At 42.1% G+C, this 27,439-nt stretch overlaps 1 protein-coding gene across 1 annotated transcript; it reads left to right on the top strand.

Moving 5' to 3' along the window:
- The first annotated feature begins 2,729 nt into the window (after nt 1-2,729).
- On the top strand, nt 2,730-25,728 carry kdm6bb (lysine (K)-specific demethylase 6B, b). The gene is given in 25 exon segments (XM_085175342.1): nt 2,730-2,883; nt 5,102-5,266; nt 7,277-7,335; nt 7,816-7,939; nt 9,569-9,625; nt 9,893-10,097; nt 10,179-10,292; nt 10,295-10,429; nt 11,713-11,868; nt 11,946-12,224; nt 13,346-15,900; nt 15,997-16,123; nt 16,569-16,674; nt 17,065-17,270; nt 18,928-19,097; nt 19,183-19,251; nt 19,338-19,486; nt 19,580-19,694; nt 19,778-19,955; nt 19,957-19,966; nt 20,101-20,242; nt 20,354-20,480; nt 20,883-21,030; nt 21,033-21,052; nt 22,956-25,728. Coding segments are annotated over 22 exon segments (5,211 nt in total). The 5' UTR covers nt 2,730-2,883; nt 5,102-5,266; nt 7,277-7,335; nt 7,816-7,820; the 3' UTR covers nt 22,980-25,728.
- Nucleotides 25,729-27,439: the final 1,711 nt, after the last annotated feature.

The raw sequence follows: 27,439 nt of genomic DNA on the forward strand, positions 1-27,439 counted from the left end.
AGCTAGATGGTGACGGATTCTGTTATAGCAATACAAAAGCATACAAAAAGAGCAATTCATGGAAAATGTTCGTTATATTCATATTTTAAATATAGACAAGTGTATTGATTTTTTTTCTCATTAAAATCAGTTCAAATGAACACACTTGGGCTTTCGGGGTATGTCCAATATGAAGTGATGGGAACCACACATATAAATAATGTGCGATGCAAAGCAAATAAAAGGAGCTACACATCAGCGACGGGAGTTTGTGGAGCTGTCCATACTGCCCTCTGCCAAAGTCGGTGTTATGCAAATGGAAACTGTCAGATTAGCCGGAGCAACAATCCTTCACTGCCCTAATAAGTCAATTTGAGTGACCGAGTGTTGTTATTCATTGAAGGACCAGCTTGCCTCTCTGATCTAATCTTGAGTTATGACAATCATAACTTATGTAGCCGGGGCTGATGATGCAGTTATGTGAACGGACATTTTTCAGCTGTCAGCATTTTTACCAATTAAAATTATAAATCCAGACCAAGTGTGTAGTCCCGGCTCCACTGCCCTCTGCTGCTCTTCGAAAGAAACAGAAACTACAAAGTACCGGTCTGGTTCCCTTCATAGAAAAATGGTCAGTGTGATGAAACTGTGCTGTCAGATTGTGAATTTTGAACAAGGCTCTAGTTCAGCAGAGAAACCCATTTAACAGAGAATCTTATCAGCCAAAAATGATACTGTTAAAAAAAAATAAAAAGCTTTTGAAACAGTGCTAGATCTCAGCCAGCAGGCATCCTTCCGCCTGCCTGACTGCATGTCTGTGTGTCTCTTGGGGTGGATCAAAGAGGGCAAGAGTACTTTTCATACAAAGTTCTTTACAAACATGAAGCATCACTCTGTTTCAATGATGCTCAGACAGGCAATGAACATGTGATCAGAATACAGGAAGAATGTGCATGGCTGTTGAGCAATTTAATTACAAATGAAGTGCTTTATGATGCCGTATTATTGATGAATAAATATATAATGCAGTACATTAAAGCAATTCAATGTATGACACACTTTTAAATACATATTTATTTAACCTTTATGATACAGGTAATCCCACTGAGACTCAATGTCTCATTTACAAGGCAGACCTTTTTTAAACAAACGTAAATAAATTACAAGACTAAAGTAGTTAAAAATGTTTGCACAATCATATTAAAAACAAGAGTGATTCCATAAAACATAGACACACATATATTTACTAGTGATAATGCATTTATAGCACCAATCTGCTCTAACGCACAGCAGTTTTGCCATTATGCAATACTACATATTAGCCACATGGAGGCACTACAGACTCGTCTCTTTTGTTTCCTCGTGCCCTCTCTCATGATAACTGCATGAAATCACGTTTATATATATGGTCATATGATGACAAACTGTTTTTAATTTCCAGTCTTTGCTTTTGTTTCTCCACTTTGTGCATCAGTGTATTATTGCTCCGTTATAGTCACGGTAAACTAATGCATCACAAAGTTTAAATTACATCCACATTTGCACGAACTACTTTGAAGATGACAGACAAGACTGCAAAGAAGAAAAAAGTTACAGGACTTAGAGTTTATGCTCCCAACCACTTGAGAACAGATTGTAGACCTTCATTAAACCACCAGGGGGCACAATTTAGCAGGTATTGCTAGCCTGTGAGACTTTCCCCGCTTAGTTCTGCAGCAAAGACCGCTCATTGGTCCAAACACCCACATGGGGTTGAGCCCTGACCAATAGACTTTGAGCTGATCAGGGACTGTTGCTAAGGCACTTCAGGGGAAAAAAGGAAGAAAAAAAAATCTTCCAGCAGTCTGATTCCACCTTTTCACTCTTTACATTTGTCTGGCTGCTCGTCCTCTTCATCTCTGCCTCTCACTTTCACTCGCAGCTGAGAGGTCTGCCTGCTCGTTATTGGTCGCCGACGGGTGAAACGAGCGGAGAGGAGTGAGCGGTGGCTTTGCATTGTTAAAGCCACAAAGACAAGACCCTCCCTTCACGAACCAAAAACTGTAGCTCCACCTCCCCTCAGTTATCCTGTCACTTGACATTTGAGCTCAGCCAACGCTGGCTAGCCTCTCTGTCACCATTTCGCTCTGCTTCACTTTCCAGCGCACCCAGAAAGACAACACCGCGGGTATTGAGCCCTTACACGGTACACACTGAAACTGTGCTTCTGTGAGCCTTTGCGGGGGTTTTTCAGTGTTTTGGGGGAGGAAAAATGTTGTAACAAGAACACATGAGATATGTCATACTGGTGTAATATCTCTCCCCCTCTTTCTCTCTCCATATATATAGATATCTCTCCATATATATATATATGGAGAGAGATCATATATATATGAAAAGGGGACATGATACGGTAAACGAGTTACCAGTCTATTTATGCATAAATACGCATGTATAACCAATTTCTCTGCTTCCGAAGATTATTTTACAGCTGTGGAGAGATTTAAATATCTCCTCTACTGTACTGGCAGTGTTCCAGGTTATACACACACACATACACACAGGGGAGGAGAAATAAAGAGGGGCTCTTTATTTCTCTCTCTGTCTGCCGTTCTCCCCTCCCCTCTCCTCTCGCGTATCCTGCACAGTGTGTTTGATAAGAAGCTCGCGCGCCTCATTCGCTCGCACCGCGTGATTGACAGTCGACCGGCCCGCCCCCGTCGTTTCTGTGCACATGGATGGGTCTGCTGCGAGAGCGAGAACCAGCATCGGAGTGGAGTGGAAACAGGAAGAGGAGGAGAAGAGGGAAGAAAGGAGAGGATCGTGCGAGAGACGAGGTGGCCAGGAGTTGAAAGGGAGGAAAAAGGGGAACAGAGGGGCGTGCGACGAGAGAGAACCAAAACAAAAACAACAAAAAAAAAGAAGGTAAAGGAGAGAACCGCGGGCGGGTGGGCAGGAGGGAGGCGGAGGGGGGACTGGATGTGCATTTATGTCTGAGTGGAAATGTGTCGCTTTGTGTACAGCACTGTGGAAGGAGAAGTGTAACTGTTTTCTGTCCCCGTGCATTGTTGCTGTTATTTGTGTCACTATGCCTGAACAATCTGCCTTGGATGAGCATACTGCAGTGTGTGTGGTGTCTGCAGACTGCCGCACGTTCATGCATGAAGCTCCCTCTCTCTCTCTCTCTCTCACACACACACACACACACACATACACATACATGCACACATACATGCTCACGTGCAGACACACAGCATGCGCAAGAACAGAAATGTGATGGGAGGGGGAGGTTGAAGATAGGGGAACTGTTGCAGTTACACTCTTGTTATGGCTACATCGGTGCTCTCCGGCACATTTAAACTGTTGAATATCCTCTTGTGTGAGCGTGGAGGGAGGGAAAGAGGCGTACAGTAGTAAGGCTCTTTAGTGCAACCAAGTGCTGTAATTATGGCTTCAGCTCAGGTCTGAACTGTGTCACTTGCTGGGCTCCTCTCAAAGTTCACTTCCCTCAACATGTTTCACACAGTGGTTCTTTGGCCATGCGTTGACTCCATCTAAATATCTGGGTCACGTTTGATAACAGAAGCAATCCCTTTTTGTGAGTTTTGAAAGGAAAAGCAGCAGTCTGACGTTACTGTCAGTAATGTGAACCTGGTGTATGCTTTCAGCTGAAAGGATCAGTGCAAGCAACCACCTGCACGTGCATTTCTAGGTTACCATTCTCCCACAAACCCAGCTGTTTGTCACACGCATTCATGCATGCATCCAGCGTCTTCTTCACTCCTGGTTCATAGTCTTTTGTTAAAGAGGGGGGGGGGGGGAAAGCTGTACAAAAAAGCTTCTTTTTTTTTGCATTGTTTGCAAAAGGCACCCCTCTTTCTTGTTCTTGACCTTGCCTTGGTACATTCCAGCACCCCCTCGGAGAGCTGTGCTTTATGGAGCATACACTGGGAAGAAGCTGCTGTTACAGAAAGGGAGAAGGGGGATAGAGCAAGAAGGGGTGTATGTGTGTATGCGTGTGTGTGTTGGGGGTTATTTTTAGAAATGTGATTGATATTCGCCTCATACTGTACGTTCTTTCTCTGCGATGGTGACACTATTTAAGGCCGGCGTCCGATAAAATCACGCATGTGCACGAGTGCCTGCCCAGTCTCTTGTTTCTCGTCTGTACATTGTTGCTTGTCTGCTCTCCTCCATCTGTTCTCCTCACGTCTCTGCTCTGTGTTAGCTTAGCAATAGGAGACCGCCAGAGGCAGCCCATCGTTCCTTTTATGGTATAGGAGCTGTGCTACATATACACACACGCACACACATGCACATGATGGAGCCTCGGTGGAAAAAAAGATCTGCACATCTGCAGCGGGGTCACTGCAGTCGGCGTGGTGGAAGATTTGCATGAATTTGACAGCTTGTTTCTGAAGCTCCGGAGATCTCAGGAGCTGACAGAGCTGCTGTGTAAACAACACCCAAGCCTGAAGAGAGCGAACAGAGAAATGTGGCAGGATCCATTAAATCCTACTGCTCCCCCCCCCCCCCCCTTCTCTTTCCATGTCAAAATTCACACACAAATGTAAAAACTCCCCTCCTTGCTCGAGGCCTTCCTCCCAGCTCTGGACTAAATGATATCATTGGTTGCCAGGGATACAAGGACACAGCGTGCAGAGAAAAGGAAGGGTGAGGCATGGGCAGAGCTGTACAGATTGCCTGGGAGAGAAAGGGTGGGATATTGGATATCAAGAGGGAGGGAGAAGAAAAAAAAAGAGCCTTGTTGAAACAAGTAAGGAAGAGAGCAAAGGCAAAAGGGCAGACCAGCAAGGAGGGGAAGGCAGGAGGAAAGAATGCCTGCCGGCTTGTCAAACCATGCTTCCTCTCCCCTCTTGCTCACAGCTCATTTAATTCTCTATCTCTTTGTCTTAGAGGGGATCAGGTTTGCAGCAATGTAGATCTTTGCAAAAAACAAGAACAGAAAGAAAGAGAATGGGCAGGTGTACCCAGGGGACAGATGAGATGGAAGTGCCCTTTTTCTTAAAAAAACAAACAAACAAAACCTTCCTTATCTTGTACATCTGTGCACCAACTGGCGATGGTATTTCCTCAGTCCTTTTTTACTGTGTGTGTCTGTCTGTGTGTATGTGTTTACCAGCTAGCCAAGGATGAGGATGTCTATTTAGAGGGATCCGAGACTCCGCGGGTCTGCTGTCTTTCTATTCCGGCCTGACAGCATCATCTAATTTGGACCAGAAAGTCCCCACTCCCGCTCACCCCCAACTCCACCAACAACACTGTTCTCTCAGCATTTATTTTGAAGGTAAGACTTGTGTAAGAGATGCACAAACACACACATGGGTTCTACGTTTGGTTTCAAATAGCCAGATGTGGGTTTACATGGCTGTCCTTCTCTGGTGGCATGGAACGAGAAAGGAGATGGTGGATTTAAGTGAATAGTAGGCGTCAACAAATGAAGGCTTTTTACCTGTCTGCGCACAAACGTTACACACTGCCAAAGCAAAGAGGGGACTGTAGTGGCCAAAGGTACAGTGGTAATTGAATGCACCTGGCATTTCATACAGTCAGCTCTTACATACTACACTTTTGGAATTGCGTGCGCTTTCTTTTGGGCTACCTTGCTGTGAAGGGAGTTTAACCTGCAGCAACTTAACCCATTCTGCACATGACATCATGTGGCCTCGCAGCTACAGCCCATATGTCTTGAATTAACTCCTGCACACATGGGTTTAATATTGAAGCCACAGAGCCGTTGTTGTGTGGAGTCAAATGCAAGCTGGTGCTGACTGACGGCTCCCCCTACAACACTGTAAGCAGGGAGGGTCTATACCAGATGGGTCTGCATACCGTTGCCCCATCACTTGCAAGCACAGCAACCGCAGCACTTTGTCCGCAAATGTTGTGAAAGTAGGAAAAAAGTAGAAACTGCTGTATGCAAGTAATTGTTTGGGATCAGTTACAAACACTCAAAATACATTAACAGAACCAAGCCATATCTCAACTAAGGAGATTTTTACTGATAAAAGTGGAATTGCGTACGTTTGAAACAGCAGATTTTTAGCAGGACTGGGGTGGATGTCGCCAGATGTGTTGCATCTGCTGCACAGCATAACCCAGCGATGACTGATGTCACCCAGCTCTGTATGTGAAAGTGAAAGCATGCAGTGTTGTTGTAATGCATGCTAGCAGTGCAACGTTGTGTGCACGCTTAAAGACCTGTTGTGTTCTCAGTGTGCTCTAAAAATACATCTAAATGCAGTTGAGTCTGAAAAGCCTGGAGCTACAGCATTAGGAACTGTCTGGCCTCAGTTGCTCTAGCAACTGGTTGGAAATGGTCCCTTGAAGAGGCTGCTTACTTCACTCATTCAGCACTCACAGAAAGGTTAATATAACACAGCTGCAACAGTCTCACCACGCACAGAACCATGAAAAAAAACAACAAAAAAACCCTACTTATAGTAGAATTAATGCAGAGTGAGGGAAGTGGTGAAACGCTGCATGCCAGTTCATCATTCATTGTGAGAAATGAAGCCAATGTCTCACCATAACAGCAAAGCTTTCTTCAGCAAGAAAAGTGTGTCATCATTAGAGGCAGTAAGTGATCTTTTCGGTCCACGCTAATGAAAGACGTATGTGTGACTTTCCTGTTGTAAGCAATGAAAGCAATCACAAAAGTGGAAATAAGAATTGAGGCTGTAAGACACTGTAAAAGACAGATACAGTGCAGCAAGCTCCTGACTTGATATAGATTGTGGCTTAGGAGGAATATAGGGAAACGCAGAGCTCCTGGAATAGCGGCTGATAAAGCTGGCTAGAATGAACTCCTACTGTGGATGTCTGCTGCTGATTTGAGCCACATCTACCACCAGCTCTGTCAGTAAATTAGGGACTTATGGCTTGAAGGGAATGGTGATAAAATAAATGCAGCAGGCCACCATGGGTTTTATTTCTTTCTTTGTCTTCAAAGTGAGGTTGCCATGGCCCATGGTCTCACTGCAGTGGGCTTTTTTTTCCCATCACTGGGTGACCACTGGCAGTGGTGGCTGTGATTAGAGAGAAGCTGAGTGCACAGTGCAGCTCTGGCTGAGTGATGGTATTACCACTGAGCAGATACAGTGCAGCAGCAGAAAATTCGGCGAGCAGAATTAAATCTACCGGGAGCACACAGAGTGACAGTGTGGCATCAGTTCAGTCACAAACCCACATGATTAAAAAAAAAAAAAAAGCTTCTTATAACGCCAGAAGAAATGCAAGTGTTGTGGAAAAATGCCTTGAACGGAACATTTCACTTAACCACGTGTTTTGTCCACAGACTGCTTTTTTTGCTCTCAGGTGTGAAGTGGAGGGCCTCCAAAACACAGACCAAGACTGGTAACCACATAAATATTTTTGTCTGTCTCTGTGCTCTCTGTGTGTGGGTGTGTTTGTGCGTGACTATTTAAAAGCAGACATACTTCACAATTTGCCGCTACCGTACAGAGTTTATTATCACCCAAAGTCCTTACTGCACTAAAACCCAGAGCTGCATCAACCTGAGGTATAAGTATCATGGAACTAAAGCTCCCCTTTTTTATATACGTGGTATGAATGTAGGAATTAACTTCAAATGAAAATTACTGCACAAGTCATTGCAGTGGACCCTGAATACCATATACAGCATGTATGCAGTATATGCATTTCATATACCTGGGATGTGCATGCTGAAATTTGTGTTAAAAGTTTAAAGGAGCATCATTTTGAAATTGCATTTCATGAAGTCAGGGTATTTAAATATTTACAGGTTGATTTGTGTATTCAGCATTTTCACAACTTACACATTAAACTCTGCGTGTGTTTGTGTTTGTGTTCCAGGCTGCATGTATCACCCAGCAGAGCTCTACTCTGGCCGTAACACATGGGACTCCTACTCAGCTGGAGGACCTAACAAAGGACAATGGGCTCCTGTACATGCTCGCCCCTGGAGCCACACACAGAGGTCAGCAGCACCGTCCCCAAACCCACACACAAACGCAACACTTGCAGGACAGTATTTCATTTAAGGGGTACACATGTGATTCACCTGCAGCAGATAACATGTGCTATGCATGTGCCTCACCATACTACATTCGTTTTTTTCTATTTTCATGTCTCTGATCATATTGATGTGAAAAACATTAACCACTAAGGCTGCATCAGTTAAGAAAGCCAATGTGACTTTTAAAAAAAGATTCTGGGTTTAAGCTCACTGCAGCCGTTGGTAGTGGAACAACTCGATGCTCGAACTTCCTCAAGCAAGGGTCACTTGAGCACGTGAGACCTGAGCCTTTTGTAGTCTGGGCTGACTCAAGATAAGAGCCACTTTATGTGGCTGACTGATCAACTGAAACTCTGATGAGCATATTCATGAAAAGCTCTCACTTCATGTGCAGCTGTGGGAATAAACCCGTGTGCGGTTTCAACAGACAGGCTTGTGGTGAATGAAACTACAGCATCTTCAGCTGCAGTTGGCACAAGACTCAAGTCTCGCTATTCAGCTGCAACAGTTGAGGGTACGCGCTGATGAATGCGACTGTCGCTCATGCAGCTATGTGCAGTCGCGGCTTTTGGCGAGAAATAGATAATAAAAGTGAAAGGAAAGCGCTCGTTTTCAGCTCCATAGTTTTCTTCCTATTTCTAGGGTAAAGCTGCTACAGTAGCTTTGCATGATTCCCAGATCAAAATAATCTTCATGCATTTTATATGGAGCCTTGGTGCAGCCAAGTTCATCTAATGTCTGAAACAAGTCATTTTAGTTTTCTTTCCACTACCTTCAAGCAAACTTGGCTTCTGATTGGTTGCTTCTCATAGCAGCAGGTAGGTAGAGAGTGTGTTCTTGCAGACAAAGCACTGTGCATGAGATGACCATATAAGGGATATCAGCTGTTATTCACATCATACAAAGCCAAGAGTTTAAAAACATACTGCCTGAATATAGTGTTTTAGAGCAGTTTGAACTAACTGATAACTGATAACTGACACTTATTTGATGTGTTTATTATGCGCATCCACCACTTAAAGTTTAAATAGTTTGGTTGAGTCATAGTGGTTACCGTGTGCGGTTAAACTAGTGGTTCTTAATCAGGCCCCTCTGGTGGAGCATAGAGCCACTGCAGGGCTGTAGGTAAAAACATAAAGCTAATATAGTATTCTTTATTTAACATAAGTAAACAAAATTCTGCTAATGTTGTGGTGATAGCATTTATTTCACAGAGAAAAAAAACACCTTGAAAACATTTTCTTGTGGGGTGTGGGCCGTAAACTATTTCATTTTCTGAAGAGGAGGCATGTCAGGAGAAATTTTAGAAGCAGTGGGATTAAATTATTCTTGCAGAGACTTTGATGAACAAGCTGTGGAAGTTTAGCATGAGGGAAAAAACTGGATTAGAGTCGCTGTGAAGGAAAACCTCATTTCTGAGTATGTCCAAAGTTGTGAGCAACTTTGAGCAACAGTGAGCTACATTTAACATTCATTTACAGAAAACATTTGAGAAATTAGCTTTAATCTGACTTCAGGCTACGAGTAAAAGCGTCACTTCTTTTGAACCGAATTAAGACAACACAATTTTTTTTTTGTCCCCCACTATAGGCTGCAAGAAGGGCGCAAACAGCCATATCATTCTCTGTCAAGTCGTATTTATAGCAGGTAAGTATTTATCGTTAATACCACACTTAAAAGGGGTTTGTGTTGACCAGCTTTCAGAGCTATGTGCTGTGATTTGTTACTGAAACTGCTTTTGTCAGTGTCATTTTCTCTAAGCTGGCTTCACTCGTATTGAGAAACCGAACAGTACAGCTCTTGATGCCCTCATGAATTTGAGTATTGACCAGAAAGGTTTCTGTTGTACTGTGGTGTAATTACCATTAATGCCTGTCCACAGCGTGGTCCTGAGTTTAGTTGTTTTCATGACAGGGGTGACAGAACAATCAACCATGTCCCGGACAAAGGTATCTCAAAGGGGCATAGCCAGCTGCTGCGAATTTGGGATGGTAAAGAGGTGCAGTTTGAGGTCCAGAACTGGCATCACAACTCCATCCATTCGTTCCACATCCGAGATGGCATCAACAATGGTTATCTGCCAGGACCAGAGAACGCTACGCAAAACTGGCAAAACAATGTCAGCAACTTTGTGGTGAGGTGTTGCCGATAAGTCATTAGTTAATGAATCTTGACCTGTATATGTTTTCTTTCCCAATAGAACGGGGGTCCTCGCCTGCATCGCAACAACAGGGAGCTTCAGGGAACCACGCCAGAGAGATGGGCCCACTCGGACCCCCGCAGGAGTTTCCCAGACAGGATGGTGAACAACAGAAACAGGACCATGGAAAACGGCCAGCCCTCCACCAGCGACGGGAGCAAGCGCATCATCACAGTTCACCCCCAGAGCACCCATTAATCCCCCGAGATGAGTGTCCAGCTAAAAGGAGAAGAGACTTGGGACCTGATCAGGTAAATGTGTTTGATTTGGAGACACAACCTGTATTTCATTTTTCCTGTCACTGCTAGATGTCAGGAGATTGCAGTCGGTCAGCCAAGAGAGATCAAAAGCATTCAATGTAAACAGTAACCCATAGGCTGCTATGGTCAACTTTTTTTCTACTATCTGTGTATAAAAGCATTTTTGTACACGCTTTGTTTTAACATATTTGAATAACACGGAAAGAAATCAGGAAAGTGTTTTACGTTTTTTACCCCGTAAGTCACCTCAAAACCTCTGGCCTCAATTCATCTATGGTGAGTGCAATATGTATCCATGTCTGTAAAACTGTGTAAAACTTCTGTTCAATGGCAGTTATGCTGAGATAAGTTGTTGAGGATATCCAAAGGCTTTCTGTCACAATGCGCTGTTGTTTTGGCTGCTGTTAGCGGCGGTTTTTACCGTGTTGGCTACTGTTAGCTGGCTCCAGTGAAACTTTCTTTGAAGTGGCTCAAAAACTGGAAGTAAAGTTTATGTACATCTTCGTGTGTTAGAGCCCTGACTTTGGTTCAGGAGCAGAGGCTTGAGGTGAGGAAGAAGAGGATGGTATTTTATACAGATGCTGTGTTATCCCCTTCCCTTGTGTTTTAGCTTGTTGAAGGGGAAGCCTTCTCAGACCATAAAACATAGGACTTTGACTATTACATATGTAGCTAGCATCTAGCCACATACAGGAAACTCAATTTGCGAGATCGGTGATGTCCATCTCGGGCACTCAAACACTGTATGTTTAATGGATTCGTTTTAAGTTCACGTGAATGGATCAGTTTGTTGAACGCCATAATTACTCACTAATCAATGTTTATTTATGAATACAACATTGTTTTTTTCTATTAACCTCAAAAACCAACTGACTTAAACACTACCTGTACATCATGGTGACTACAAGTCTTGTTTTTCTGGAAACACTGGAAACACTAAAGATAATGGACTGTCTTCTCTGCCTACTTGGACGTGGGACATCAGAATAATATTTACTCTTGGTGGTTGAAGCCGATGCCTGAAAATGCTTGATAACCAAATGCACTGGACTGTTGAAGGCTTTTTATTTCTAATATTTTTGCAATAAACACATTGCAGCAGCGTTCTTAAACTTAGTCAGATAATTTCATTTGACCTTACTGTGCCAACTTCAACTGCTGTCACTATGTTTACATGTACACATTTATATGCTACATGGCATTTCATTTCTGTGTAACAGCCCCACCTATTGGTGTAATGCAGTTTTTAAAAGAAAGGATATTTATCTGTTTAGGCTTGTCACACTGGATCCAGGCACTTACCTTTACTTGCTCATGCCCCATCACCACCTCACCAACAGCGCTCCAACCAGGACGACTGGAAGCCTCCAAGTGACAGAGCGGGTCCATGCCACTACTCTGAACACAGGACCTCAACAAAACAGCAACAGGTGAGCATGTACAATTTGTATTATTCCTCAGATTTGGCACAACCGTTGATTCCAAATCTGGTTTTTCACTTTTCCAGGAAACCTCTAAACTGCGAGCTGGGAAACACGGCTTCAGTGACCCAGTGCCATCCAACCAGAGCTGCGGCAGGAGGCCACCGCATTATGGAAGCAGAGGGAAGGTCGAACGGAAAATCTCATCTTCACCAGCAGACCACACCCGTGTGCCTTACAGCCACCAACACCATCACTATAACCATCAACGGCACACAGGCCAGCCTAGAGCACCTCAGCACAACGCCCCACTACACCCTCTGGAGGATAAGGACTCTTGGAACCATTATCACAAACAAAGCACAGTAAGAGATAAACTATTATCACACTTTTATTTCAGTATGCTATTTTACACATATTAAACAGGTAGAGTGTTTTTATTGCAAAGTCATATGCTCATAAAGTGTGGGTAGATGTTGCTCTTTATCACCTTCAGAATTGACAGGAGACAGTATGTTTTTAAAGGGGTCATGCTCTGGTGACCTTGATGTTATTTGTTGTGTAGAAGAAAGAAAAAGTAACCTGGTCTTTTTCCACCCATCCTGAGGATCCTCCAGAATGTTTGGGATCTGTATATCCTAGCTACAGTACCCTGTAGTTAAATCGATTATTAATGATTCTCATCAGTGTCAGTATAATTGTGTTTTCTTCCACATCCCCAGTTTTATTGTGAACCTAAAGACCATTACACACGAGCACTTTGCGGAAAAGTGACACATTCCACTTTTTTTCCGATGCAAACTTGTCGACCGCTTGTCGAAGCGCTGAATTTTAGCGGAAAATTAATTCTCAAAAAACCCACTGTGCAAAAAGTTGACATGAAGCGATGATGAGCTGATCTTGATGTTTCTAAACAAGAAAAGGAGCTTCTGAGCTCATCCAATTCTCACATAAAGGCAGCAGCAGGGAGAATTTCTTGGTTTGGTCCGGGAGTTCAAGCTGTATCGCGAACACTTTCGTACATATTTCAGGATGTCAGTGGGGTAGTTGGAATTCTTGTTGACAGAGTTTGGACCACATCTGAGGAGGCAGAGAAGTAATTTCCGAGAGCAGATTGAACAGTGTTTAGCTGTGTGTAAACAGGTAAAACAGTATCATTTTACTATTTACATATCATTGCATATTCAGTACCGTTGCGGGCTTTGAGCTACAATCACACTTTTTGCCAGATTCAGTGATCTGATTGGTCAGAATGTTTATTTGCATCGGCAAAAATTCAGCTTGGTCCCAAAAAATACATGACAAGTTTGTCCAGTAAAGTTACACGGTCACTTGCACAGTCACGTGCACCAAGAATAAGTGAGTCTGAAAGATATTTTTAACACTTAACCAATTTTACATGTCTGGTGTGTAAAGGCCTTAAATGTACACAAGCAGTGTAAGTGCAATACAGCTTAAAGTTACTGATGTAAAATTAATTCTGCAGGAGAATCAGCGCATTCATCAACGGACAAATTCAAGGGACCCCTCCCTCTCGAAATCTGGTGTAAACTCTCCTCAGTACTCATCTGTACTCTGTGGTCCGAACAATGGAGGTTCTACTTCCAGCAGTACAGGTGCTCCTTCCAGTCCTTCTTCAGACAAAATGCTCAATGGCAGAAAAGATTCACCAGTCATTCAGCCGCGTTGTCCCAGCCTCAGTGGGCAGCTAAAGCTCCAAGAAAGTCCCAGTGTCATCCCGAGACCCAGTCGGGGATCAAGTACATCTCCGACACCCCACGCTGGTTCAAAATCTAGGCTTTCGGACCTCAAGTACAGGAAGACCTCACAGCTCCTCTGCTCACTGCAGTCTCCCCACGATAGATCAAGAGTGGACAAGCCTGAGAGGGAGTTAGAAGATAAAAAGTCTGAATCCAAACAAAAGTATAAGCTGCTGAAAAAGGAGAAGAAGGGTGACGTTCCGAAGATGGGCAGAAAGGGTGAGGACAGAAAAAGGCGGAAGAAAAAAGAGGAGAAAAGGTTGGCCGAGAAGAAAAAGAAACGCGATAAAGCATCTAAGAAGGAACGAAAATTAGCCCTCAAAATGAAAGTTACAGAACAGGAAATGTTTTCTTCCGTCTCTGTTTCCACCTGTCTAAGTGAGGCCAAGATAAGTAAAATGCAGACTTTGAACGGAGAGAATCAGGCCCAGTCACCACCCAAACACAAGCACAGGGACAGGAGTGAAAAAGGAGAAAAGACTACGCATAGGTCATCCACAAACACCCTTCATCCCAGGCCCACTTCACAGCAGCCATCCTCAAAGTCTGAAAATCACAAAATGCTCAAAAAGAGCAGCAGTGCCCCAGAAACCCCTCTTCCTAAGAAAACCAGCCACCACCAGGCCAGCAAGCGTTCCACCATCGTCTCAACCCAACTAGAAGGTGAGCCAAAAGCAAAGCCAGATGACACACTCCCTTCCCTCTTATTTAAAGCCTTAGCGCCTCTCAGTACAGTGTGCTCGTCTGGCTTAGAGCAGCAAGGTGGGCAGGGAGGAGTTCTCAATGCTCCAGACCTTCAGCCTGTGGCTGTGATGGGAAATTTAAGGGAAACGGGAGACAACCTTGCCAACACACCTCCTGTGCTTAGCTGGCAGGGATCTCCAGTATCAGATCTTGGAGATGATGAGGAGGAGCTAGAGAAAGGTGTACTAAGCAGACCTGTCCTCCAGCTCAGCCCCACTCAATGTCTTTCACCCCCTCCTGTAGAGAGTGAAAGCATTGATCATATGAGTGCAGAAGATTATTCCCACAGCAGCATGTCTGAATTCTCCGATCTACCTTGTACAATTGAACAAGTTCTGGAGGAAGAAAAGGAAGCGATGATGGACAGCAGCAGGAAGCTGGCTGGCTCTCCCCTTCATGAGTTTCACAATGATGACACAGGTCTTGATGATGTCTTTGAGAGCCTGGCCACCTTACTTGCCAGCCAGAGGGTCGCGTGCCGAGGTGGTCCATTCGGCGGTCCTCCTGCTAGTGATGCCAATGGAGTGAAGTACTCTTCCTCTCTTGAGCTGGGCCCAGATATCCACTGCCCCGAGAGTCAGGACTTCTTCCCTACATCAAATCCCACAGAATCCTCCGAACCCAGTAATCAATCACCAGTTCACATTACCTCAGACACACTTGAAGAATTCCGTAGTCGGACAGATGTGAGTAAGCCAGCCACCAGCTCAATGGTGCAGGAAAAAGCGGAGGAAAATGAGAGTTATGTACAAGATGTGATGAAACAAGACAACAAGGATGCAGCAATCCCAATGGAGAGGACGGAGACTCTTTTGGATGGGGCACTGAGTGCGGAGCTGACTCTGACCACAACACATACAGTAATGAAGATGGTAAAGCAAGCTCCCTCTACCAAGGAAGAAAGTGGAAACGGCACAAAGACAGAACGTGCAGGCAAAGAGAAAAAGAGAAAACAGAAGGTAAAGGATGGGAAAGGAGAGGGAGCGATCAAGATTAAGATAAAGAGAGAAGAAAATAAGGTCATCAGCTGTAAAATTAAAACAAGTAGAGTACCCGATGTAAAAGACAGCGATGCTTTATCTTCAGTGCCAGTTATTTCATTCTCAGCCAGACCGGTCAAAGACAGCATGAAGGGCCAGACTCCTCAGGAAAATCAAACCCCAAATGGCAAAGATATAAAAAGACAAAAAATGGACACTGGGAATTCAAATGCAACAACAGATGAGAAGAAAGGGTTCGTTAATGAGACTGCCTGTGTAGTCGGAAATACAGACATTACCACCTCAAATTCAACATCAGCTGTATCGACAAGTCCAACCAAATTAGATCGTCCTGCACCAGCAAGTAAAGTGGACCCACTGAAACTGAAAGCGCTGTCCATGGGCTTGTCTAAGGAGCTGAAGATCCTCTTGGTTAAAGTGGAGAGCGGCGGAAGGCAGACATTCAACATATCAGAGGTGCAGGAGCACCGAATCCCAATCCCACTTTCCAAGATCAGCATCACAAACACAGCCGCTGATGTGATCCGAGCATGCAGGTGAGTATAAAGCTGACAAATGTGCTACCAGCTCACTGAGTGTTATTCACTACTCTTAATAACTGTTAATGCTCTGGTATCATTTTTTTTCCCTAGGGGGGCAAGTCTGAAAGGGAAATTCAAGGAGTCGTATTTGCCTCCCGCATTCTCGGTTAAACCCAACATTGCAGCCGAGACCCCCATTCCTCGTGATAAGCTGAATCCTCCTACACCAAGCATCTATGTGAGTATGTGCTAATTAATGGAACTCAAGTAACCAGACTTCAAAAGTAATCTTGTTTTTAGCCACGCTAACAGGCTAGTTCTGCGGATCATGTTCTCAGGCTAAGCCTAAACTCAAAAACCTGCTAACCTTTCTAGCCTAGCTTAGCCATTCTCAACTTTTGAAAGGTTAAGAATGAAATCTCTTGGAAATTTTAAAAAACTGGATGGATTGCAGTTCAATTAGTTTTTATGGATATACAACAAATCCCCATGTTAACATTTAGCTCAGTTCTATTTCTTGGCCCGTTTATTGGTTAGCAAGCGAGAGCTAACCTAACACACCTTGTTTGAGAAATCTGCAAATTTCAAACCTACTGTGAGGACTTTTCCCCTGGTTTCCAGAGAAATGTTCTCCAACACTGCATTCAGATCTCATCATGGTTTACCCCGTGCTGTTTTCACAGTTGGAGAGCAAGAGGGATGCCTTTTCTCCGGTTCTGCTTCAGTTCTGCACTGATCCCAAAAACGCTGTTACGGTCATCAGAGGCCTCGCTGGCTCCCTCCGCCTTAGTAAGTTTAATTACTGTTAAAAAATTATTTTACTTTATTGTTTTGTTCAAATCATCACACAAGAAGCAGGAAAGGTAAAATTAGGCACAGATTGTTCAGATAAAAAAACTTGTTTGTCATAGAAGTAGTGGATATTTTAATAGTGCTGTATCTTGCTATATAACCCATTTAAATTTTGTTAGCCACATAACACTTCCTGCTTCATCTTTCACATTTGAATGCAAAACATGTATTCTCAACTGCGATGTGATGGCTTGGCAACCACTCTTCTATGATTGCCGCTTTGAATTCATTTGCATAGCTACATCTCAGCAATTGAACAGGGGGAAAAAAAGTTTTGTTTTGTAATTACCTGGTAATTATCGTTCTCTGTTTCTTTCTCCATCACAGATCTTGGTCTGTTCTCAACCAAATCTCTGGTGGAGGCCAATTCGGACCATGCAGTGGAAGTGAGGACTCAGGTTCAGCAGCCTGCTGATGAGAACTGGGATGCAAGTGGCGCGAGTCAGACATGGCCCTGCGAGAGCAGCCGCTCACACACCACCATTGCCAAATACGCCCAGTACCAGGCCTCCACCTTTCAGGAGAGCCTGCAGGTAGGCATCCTCTCATGTTACTTGTATGCCAATTAATGTTGGGTAATTAAATAACTGACTGAATAATTGAGTTGCACCAGCTTTTATTTCAGCTCATGGCTAAATAGATTTTAAAGAAATATCGTATCACACGTTAAAATATCGTATCACATGTTCTAATGTGATTGCTGACATTGCTAAATTTGTTGTTTGCCTGCTGGGGTCTTTTCACCCCTGAATATCATTTTTTAACGGACACTTCAGGTTGGAAGTTCAGCAGCATTTGCTAGACCAGGGTATTATAATAAAGCAAACAAAAAAAGTTCAAAATAGGGTGTATGGCCAGGTGGCTTCAGGTCATTTCTTCTGTCTGTTAAAGAGGAAAGGGGGTTGACCAGTAGAGGACATGGGCAACAGTATGTGACCCAGTTCCAAAAAGCTCCTATATCATTACAGTCTGTCCACTGCATTAAGCTCCATTTTAAACCAACTGGCTTTTAGTCAGAGTGCATTATAAATCCCTCCCAACAAGAAGTGCGCATCAATGCAAGCTTTCTTACTACACCTGTTTTGTGACCGATATGGAGGAAGCTACACATGCAAAACAAATAAGCACTATCTTTGGTGTTGAAAAAAGAAACAGATTACAGCTGTGATTTGAATATGAAGGCAGTGTTTTGGATCGTCTTGCATATATTACCAGGGACAGAAATCTGAGCCGTCCTTTTCCTCCTCTATGCTTCTTGAATGCTTCTTCTTTCATGTATCAGCACAGAAAAAAACCAAACAAACAAAAAAAGAGGTCATAAATGAATGTAATCATAGGTCTGAATATAAGACAAGCGGGAACATTTTGGGAGTGTTGTTTATAATGTCTGAATGAAACAGAAGGTTGTTGGGTGCAGTTATAGGCACGTTATTAATGTGTTCATCTGATATCAGTATAAAACAAAGCATCCAAGGATCGCAAAGTTCATGTTTCTGTCTGAGAAAGGCAAAGCTATCTCAAAGCTAAAAGTCCTGTCCCGTAGTTAAGAGAACCTTATTTATCATGAAACAATGTGGTGATCTTTTCTGTGTTAGACAAATGTGTTAACCGCTATGCTATAGACTGGAATTAGGTTGAAGTGTGGTCCATGAACTAGAACTTAAATGTTGGTTTACTTGAATAAACAACAGTGATTTGAAGTGTGTTAAAAACATTTTCAAAGTTGTATGGAAACTAATGTTTTGTAAATTGGAGATTAGCTTGTTTTTATCATCTCAGATGTGTGAGATGTATATTTTTCAAGAAAGGATCCATGCTTCTGTAAATAAGTATACATGTGTGATGCGTGCCACTGTGAATGATAATTCAGAATTGTTTTATATTCTTAGACTTGTATTTACTTTTGATGCAGGTCTGTCCATCGTTTAAAGCATTAGGGGGAAACTAACAGTATTTTAAGGTATTTTGTTCAAAGGTTATTTGAATAAAATACATTAAATGAAGGTTGTAGGTTAGTAAGCAGATGTGTAGTAGTTTGTGTTTAACAATTTAAGTGTCTGAAGTGAGGAAATCAACACATGCAGGCAAAAACGTGATTGACTTAACAGATGTTTCTTTCCAATTTATGTAATTTATGTAATCATGCATTTGTTATCAGTTATAAGCTAAGCTCATGCAGATGTGTTATAGGAGGAGAAGGAGAGTGAGGATGAGGAAGATGAGGAACAGACTCCAAACCAATCGGCGGCCACAAAAGCCGCTCTGACATTATCCAACAGTAAAGGCAATCATACCTCAAAAGCCAGTTCTGCGTCCATCTTGAGCAAAGCTCAGCCTCCTCATGCCAACAGCTCTCTGAGGTTAGTGAAAAACTGTGATCTGTTCGTGTAAAAGGGCGAAGCATACAGCGAAGCATATTCATGTTAGGCTTGTGTCTCTTCCCAGCTCAGAGCAAAAACCTGTTGGAAAGATCATTAAATTCGGGACCAACATAGATCTGTCTGATCCTAAAAGGTAAGATCATGTTAAATTTCCTAATCGAGGATCCACAATGTCTCACATTACCTTCTTCTTTTTTTTGACTTTTAATTTTTTTCAAGGTGGAAGCCCCAACTGCAGGAGCTGCTGAAGCTGCCAGCTTTCATGCGAGTGGAATCCAGCAACAACATGCTGAGTCACGTCGGTCACACCATCCTGGGCATGAACACTGTCCAGCTTTACATGAAGGTGCCGGGCAGCCGTACACCAGGTAAGTGCGTGTCTTGACTCAGGAGGGTGTTTTTTAATGTTTCAAATGAGGGAAGCTTTTCAAATTAAAAGGACTGCTTGTGTTTCTCATCAGGTCATCAGGAGAACAACAACTTCTGCTCAGTTAACATCAACATTGGGCCCGGTGACTGCGAGTGGTTCGCAGTCCATGAGCACTACTGGGAACTTATTAATAATTTATGTGAAAAGTGAGTTAAGAACTTATTCAGTTGAAACAAAAATGATACAAAAGATGTTACTGTAGCCTGAATTGCTTTGGTCTTTCCTTCAGGCATGGAGTAGACTACCTTACAGGCTCCTGGTGGCCAGTTCTAGAGGATCTCTACAGTTCCAACATCCCTGTGTACCGCTTCATCCAGAGGCCAGGCGACCTGGTGTGGATTAATGCAGGGACTGTGCACTGGGTCCAAGCTGTGGGCTGGTGCAACAACATTGCCTGGAATGTGGGACCCGCTCAACTGTGAGTTACAAGGACAAAAATAAAATAAGCCAAAAGCAGCAGCTTCAAACCTCTTTGTCTAAAGTTACTACTTAAATATGCGGTTGCCTTTTTTCAGCCACTGTTTTGTGTTTGTTTTTTTTTCACTCCTCCAGCATACCAATATCAACTCGCCCTGGAGCGCTTTGAGTGGAACGAGGTGAAGAAGGTTAAGTCAATCGTTCCCATGATCCACGTTTCCTGGAATGTGGCTCGCACAATTAAAATCACAGATCAGGATACCTTCAAGATGATCAAGTAAGATGTGTGTTTGCATCTACAGAATACATGTGTGTATGTGAAGGGGCGTTAGTTTACATCTTTCACTGTCTTCCCCTCCCTCTCTGTCTCTCTCTCTCAAACACTCAGACACTGCCTGTTGCAGTCCATCAAGCACATCCAGATTCTGAGAGACCAGCTGGTGGCTGCAGGGAAGAAAATCTGTTACCAGAGCCGCGTGAAAGACGAGCCAGCCTACTACTGCAACGAGTGTGATGTGAGTGACTCTTCTGTTGTGTGAAAGAAGTGAAAGCATGATACGAGTCCCACTTTCAAAAGTCGAGCGCGGCGTTAGTTTATTCAGGCTATGAGGTCGCTCAGCTGACACCCTTTTACACATCCAATTGGCAAATCCATCCTAGAAGATGCTGTTTGTGCTGCTTTAGCTTTCCCTCAGTGCTGCATACCTGCAAGCTGCTTTGTAACCCTCCTCTGCTGTAGCTGCTCCTTTTCATGCTGTTTCTGGCATAAGCGATGTTATATCTGCAGTCGCTGATACCTGCTTTGTCCTGTGTTGGGGCTTTGCTTTGGCTCTCCATATGTCTGTATATAGAAGGGTCTGGAAGGTTCCCTTCAACTGCTTGACTAAAGTGGTGCTGACTACACTGTGTTTGTGCAGGTGGAGGTGTTTAACTTGCTGTTTGTGACCAGTGAGAACAGTAGTAAGACGACCTACGTGGTGCACTGTGAGGACTGTGCCAGAGCTAAGAGCCCATTGCTGACAGGAGTAGTGGTGCTGGAACAGTATCGGACAGAGGAGCTGATGAAATCTATGATGGTTTTGTGCTGGTTAGTATGATTTTATCATCTCTAATTGTCACTTTTTAATCTGGCATCTGGAATGAATTAAATGTCTCTATTCAGACTGTTTTTTGTTTTTGATGGCATCTCTATCATGCATTTGGAGCTACGGTGCTGTGAACAAGTATTTCCCCCGTTCTTGATTTTTTTTTTCACATATTTGTCATAATTACATGTTTCAGATCATAAAAATATGTATTTGACAAAAATAACCCAAGTAAATACAAACTGTAGTTTTTAAATGAGTTCAATTTCATGGACTGTGCGCAGGCCTGCAAGACATGTCTAATCAAGAAACCACTTTAAAAAAGCTGTCTGACAAAGTGGGGTAGGCTAAAAGATCTGAAAAAGCAACACATCATTATCATGAAACAACTGAGAAACAAAGTCGCTGAAATCTGTAAGTCTAGAAAGCGTATAAAGCCATTTCTAAGGCATTGGGACTCCAGCAAACCACAGTGAAAGCTATTATCCACAAATGGAGAAAACTTTAATGGCCGGCCTACCAAAATTACTCCATAAAGCTTTTAACAACTCATCCAGTAGGTTATAAAAGAACCCAGAACAACATCTAAGGAACTGCAAGCCTCACGTCCCCCATTCATGAATCAACAGTAAGAAAGAGACGAAGGCTCATCTCATGTTTGCCAAAAAACATCTTGATGACCCTCAAGAAAATATTCTGTGGACTAACTGGACAAAAGTTGATTTATCTTTTTTTTTTTTTTTTTTTTTTGCATCATGTAACGGTAACAGAGCATGTCATAAAAAGAACATCACACCAGCAGTCAAACATGGGGGTGGATCTGTGATCGTCTGGGGCTGTTTTGCTGCTTGAGGGTCTGAGCGACTTGTCATAATTGGTACAACCATCAGTTCTGTTCTTTACCAGAAAATCCTGAATGAGGATGTCCTGCCGTTAGTTTGTGCCCTGAAATTTAAGCACACTTTGCTTATGCAGCAGGTCAGTGATTCAAAACACATCAGCAAGTCCTCTGAATGGTTCAAAAAAACAGAACTAAGGTTTTTGGAGTGCCCAAAGTCCAGATTTAAATCCCCCAAAACCCTCCAATGTGGCTCACTTAAAACAAATTCTCTAAAGAAGAGTGAGCCACAGTTCCTCCACAGCGACGTGAAAGACTCACTTCCAGTTATCACAAATGCTTAATTGCAGTTCTTGCTGCCAAGGGTGACACAACAAGTTTACTTTTTCACATTTTCGCTTGGTAGGTCTAGATAAAATTTTGTATTTACTCAGATTATCTTTGTCTAGTATTACAATTTGTTTGATGATCTGAATCATGTAAGTGTGACAAATATGCAAAAAGCTAAGAAATCAGGAAGGGGTCAAATACTTTTTCATGGTATTGTTTTAGCGAAATTACCTTTCTACGTTTTCTTTTTAACAGACTGAGCTAGCAAATTTGTGAAGTTCACAACCAAAAACCAACCAAATGTGACACTATTATGTTAATCCAGCCTTTAGAGTTTCTCCCTTTAGAAATGTGTGAATGAGAGTTTATTTCTCTCAATTTCTCTTTTTTTTTTGTTTTTTATCGGGTTTGGTTAACCTTCCCTAGAACTGCTCTCATCTACCATTATACATACCAAATAAGTCATGTGTTATTTGGCTAAAATTGATGTTACTTTTGGCCATTTTGTAAAATTGGGGTTCACATTATGATTTCTTGCTGCAGTAAGGGAGTCTTCTAGGTTCCCTGTCCTGGTGCTTTTAAATAAACAACATCCTTATTGGCGCATACTTGCAGATACTACTTGTCTGCTTTGAAAAATAGTCTGCAGTAATGCAATGAGTATTTGATAACAGCTCTTTCCAAACCCCCAGCTGAACTGTCTCTCTTCCTCTTTTTTTTCTCACCTCCTCCTTCAGACTCCAACTCCCTTCTCAAAGTAAGGACTCCTCCACAGTGTCTTTCAGCCATAACCAAAACTCTAATGGCAGCACAAATGTTGCCTTCAAGGCAATCTGTTCCTGCAAACACTGTCTCAATCAGCCAATCACGTTTACTCAGTATTGTTTACATCACACTGTAAGGTATGGATACTCAGCCAGTCCAACTATATAGCTCACCGTCTTCCCCATACCAGCTGCTGATTGGACATGTGTTTTGAAATAGAATGACTAGACTGGTACTTTTCACAAGAAGCATTTTAGATAAGGACAGGAGAAAAAAAAACACAATGTGAGCACTGCTAGCACTGAAAATCAGGTGATGTATTTTCAACGGACACTGCTGTGATTCAAAAGCGTCAAGTAGCCAGTTCTGTGTATTGATTCAGGTACTTTTATGCAAATTCAGTAGAACTTTTTTACACCAATCTAGTTATTCTATGTGTCCATGAATTTGCTGTGATTCTAATGTACCAGCAGGGGAAACGCTTCACAAGAGAAGTAGCTGATTGTCACATTTGGCATCGTACTGGTTTCTGTTTCTGTTTATTTGTTGTTGGGGTTTTTTGTTTTTTTTCATATTCAGGTAAAAGCTCTGACATTTGTAACTCCTGTCTGTAAACTCTCTGAGGTGCTATTCCAATCTTATTTATGCTCGTTAGATGCTTAAAAAAAGTTTTACCAGCCTAGAAGTACACCACATTGGCCTTGTGAACTTTAGAGGAGAGATAATTAGAAGATTAAACACACACACAAAGGTTTTATGTAAGCATTAAAAAGAAAAAAACACAAATTTTTATCAGTGTCTCAAAAATACGGGTTTAGCAGAGGACTAAAACAGTTTTGTTCTTATTTGAAAATTAAGTGTGCAGAAAGAAAAATGAACTTTTTTGATTTGTTTTTGGCTTCTTCACAGGTCTAAATGGTGTTAGGGTGTGGTTCTATGACACATGGAGGAAAAAAGGCATTGTGATGTCTTTTTCTTTTCTCTTTTTTTATTATTGGAATGGGCAAACAGTCCCAGTTTTATACCTCTTTTGTTTCAATATTCTTGTTTCTAGATGACAGAGAAGATAAATAATTGTAAATTGTGAATAAATTTATGGGATACGCAGTGGTGTGCATAGATGGGGTGCGAGAGAGCAGGGGTCGCCGTTCGGGTTTATGTCAGTGAAGTGCTCGTGAAGTGAAACGTCCGGAGGGACACACAATCATGTTATAATGCAAAAACCAGTGAGGTCAGACTGCAGGCCGCGTCAGTATCGTCGGTCCTGAAGGGTCCAGCACGGTGCGCTGCTGCTCAGAAGTTTGGGTTGGTTTCGGAAGATTTTTTGTTTCTGAAATAGAAGCATATTTGTTTTTTGTCTAATGAGGCATAGTGCTGATCAGACGTGTCACATGCTACAAAACAATTTCTGATTAATGGACAAAGTCGTCATTGCTTCGAAGAGAACCATCACTTCTGTGTTCTGCGGTGTTTCCTGTTACAGCTTTATCGTGCTAAAAGGCTATGTGGTCGTCAGAAGAGTGTTTTTGTAAATTAAATGAGTACATGTGAAAATGTTTTTTGAAGTAACGGAAGCAGTAAATTCGGCTAGTTCAGTTGGAGCCAAAAAGAAATTGACAAACTAGTTTTAATCAGAATGGAAAGAGATTTTGGAGAGGCTGGTGCACAGCTGAGGAAGAGGAAAAGTCCATCACTGACTAAAGACTGGTTTGAGAAACAGGTACCTCACAGGTCCTCACCTGGCATCTTCAGTGAACAGCAGCTACATAACGTCCATCTCAGTGTCGGCAGTGAAGAGGATTCTGGCCTTCAAGCAAAGTTGTGAGGAAAAAGCCATATTTTGCTGTTCGGTGGCTAGTCTTCTGCCCGTCTTGTGGCTTTTTTCCTTTGTGACACTGCTTAGACGCCTCTTTACTGCAGATGTTCAGACAGGCATTTTATGGGCGCTCTTGAAGCTGCCAGAGAAGATGCCATGTGGCATCTATTTTTCAAACTGGAGACTCAGATGTACTTGGATACTTTATTGGCTGCACACAAGGACATCTGACTTTTCTTGGTTATAAGCAGATTGTGCTGGTTCAGAGAAAGCTATCATATACGCTGTTTTATTAAATATTATTTAGAACATAATCCTTCTTGATGAAGCAGCTGCAATCAGTCAAACAAAGGCCAATGCTGCAGCTTCCGAGCATGATCACTTAGCCTTTTAACTTAATGACCTTGTATTAGGTAACAGTGTACCGCTGGAACACACGATGCTTCCTGAAAACAGCCCTCCATTAAAATAGTTACTAATGATGTATAGTTAACGATTCCGGTGGTCACTGATCATCATTTACAATGTGTCTAATTTAAACTAATAATTATTAAGTAATTTAAAATTTTTTCCAAAAACAAATTACTTTTTTATTCTAAAAGAAAAAAGTGCACCAAAACTTTTGAACAGTATTGCATGTTCAAGAGCGGCTGAATGTAAATATGTCAGGAAAGACCCAGATTTCTTTGTTTAACAGCACATCAAATGATTTTCGTTGTCATTAATTAATTTTATTGCTTATATTAGTAATGGCGCATTTATTGTTCATATGACCTTCTTTTATTTTGTGTTCACTTTTACTTGGCTACAAAATGTGCCAAAGTTGATGTAGCTTCACATGTTGAGATTTTAAGTCACATATTAATGCAATCTATGATGATGTTGTTTTTTGTTTATGAACACAACTAATTTTGTCACAGACACTTTTTTTTAAAAATTCTAAGCTACAAGCTAAAAATCTCACGCGTGCTCTGTAATGTAGTGTGACGCTGGGAGGCTGGTTGCCATGCTGTATGCGCCTAGCGCTGCTTCAAAGTACATTCAGCAGCTTTTCTTCCTGCCGTTGTCTTTAGCGCTCGCTCCACAGGCTCGGGTCTGTTTTTGAATTTGGATGGCGGTTCAACCTCACTGTTGTATAACCATTATAATAGAATGCCCACGAATGACATCTTCCACATCATACCTCTGCCCCTCATTAGTCTGTGCACACCATTCAATGTACATAATGTATCTGTTTTCAGGTTTGCTAGAAGACTGTAGATTTGTTCTCAATCAGAAATTTTAACTCGTCTTTGGTCGGACTTGTCCACCTTAGTCATTTGTTTCTGTTGTTGCTATATTAAAACACACCCTAAAAATATCTTGTTTCACTGTAGTTTAAATAACTGCAATGGGAAATCTTTCCCGCTTTTATACCTCTTTTTTTTGTTGTCAGTTTCGTTTTTTTGGATCACAGAGAAAATGGAAAATTGTAAATTGTGACATTATTTATACTGTACATTGTCGTTTTCGTATATATTTATTGCATATCAAAGGATACGTCACTTGACAAGGGGCTACAAGGTATTTTAAAAATGTAGTATGGTCATAATGTGTTGATAGGGGAAGTGCAATCAGGGGGGTGGTTTAATTTTCATGGTGCTAGACCCCTCCTTGCCTCAGTGCCCCCTCATTAAACAGCATATAATGAAATATGAACATAAGTCAGTGATACAACTCAAACCAACCATTTGGTGCTCAGAACCATTTCAACACAGTTTACTGGTAACAGAAATGGAATGATGTCTTTGTACTGTATCTAACAGATAAATACGAGATCTTTTTTAACATTTTTTTTCCATTGTATGAAATTCATAATCTTGTGAGGCATTAGTGATTTTATGATGAGCATTAGCAGTAGTTGTAACTCTTGACACTTTTGCAGAGACTTTTAGGGATGTGACTTTTAATGGCGTCGAGGTTTTTCGTGTCTTGTCTTCATTATTGGGATTATTTGGAGAGGTGTAATAATGCTTCTTTTTTTTCCCCCTCTTGACTTGTTTGATTTATGCTGCACTTACTGTTTGAAAAAGAACTCACATAGAAGAAAAAACCTGAGCCAGACCTGTCTTAAATCCCTCTGTGATTTTTCTGTGACATATTGTATGGTTGTTCAAGAAAATAAAATGTTTTGATAAATTATCCCACAATGATTTTTTTCGACGTTTCATTTCTTTTTTGGAGTCCCATCGAGTACCTTCTTCAGTCTTAACTGGCTAACCCTCTCTGCTCTCTTTGAGATTAGCTCAATATGAGCGGATGTCTTTTACCAGATGGGTAAGCTACTATGAGAAAATCTTAAAAAGAGCTTTGCCCGCCCACAGTTGTAGATGGCTCGGCAAGCTGCTTTGCAACCCAACTCCAGTGTGGAGGTGCAGAAGTTTATAAGCATTTAAAAACACAACTTATTTTATATGGTATCATTTTCTAAGAAAGTGAGACTGAACTGCATGCAACTTGCTTCTGTCTGAATCTTTTATTAATTTGAATAAAAATTAGTTTTACAGGAGAATAAAACCTAATGTTATTGGTGATGCAATTCCCCTTTTTTTTTTCTAGAACCAGTACATCAAAATTTCCATTTTCTAATAATTCAAATAA

This window comes from Neolamprologus multifasciatus, chromosome 10, assembly GCF_963576455.1.
Source record: "Neolamprologus multifasciatus chromosome 10, fNeoMul1.2, whole genome shotgun sequence".
Classification (NCBI taxonomy): domain Eukaryota; kingdom Metazoa; phylum Chordata; class Actinopteri; order Cichliformes; family Cichlidae; genus Neolamprologus; species Neolamprologus multifasciatus.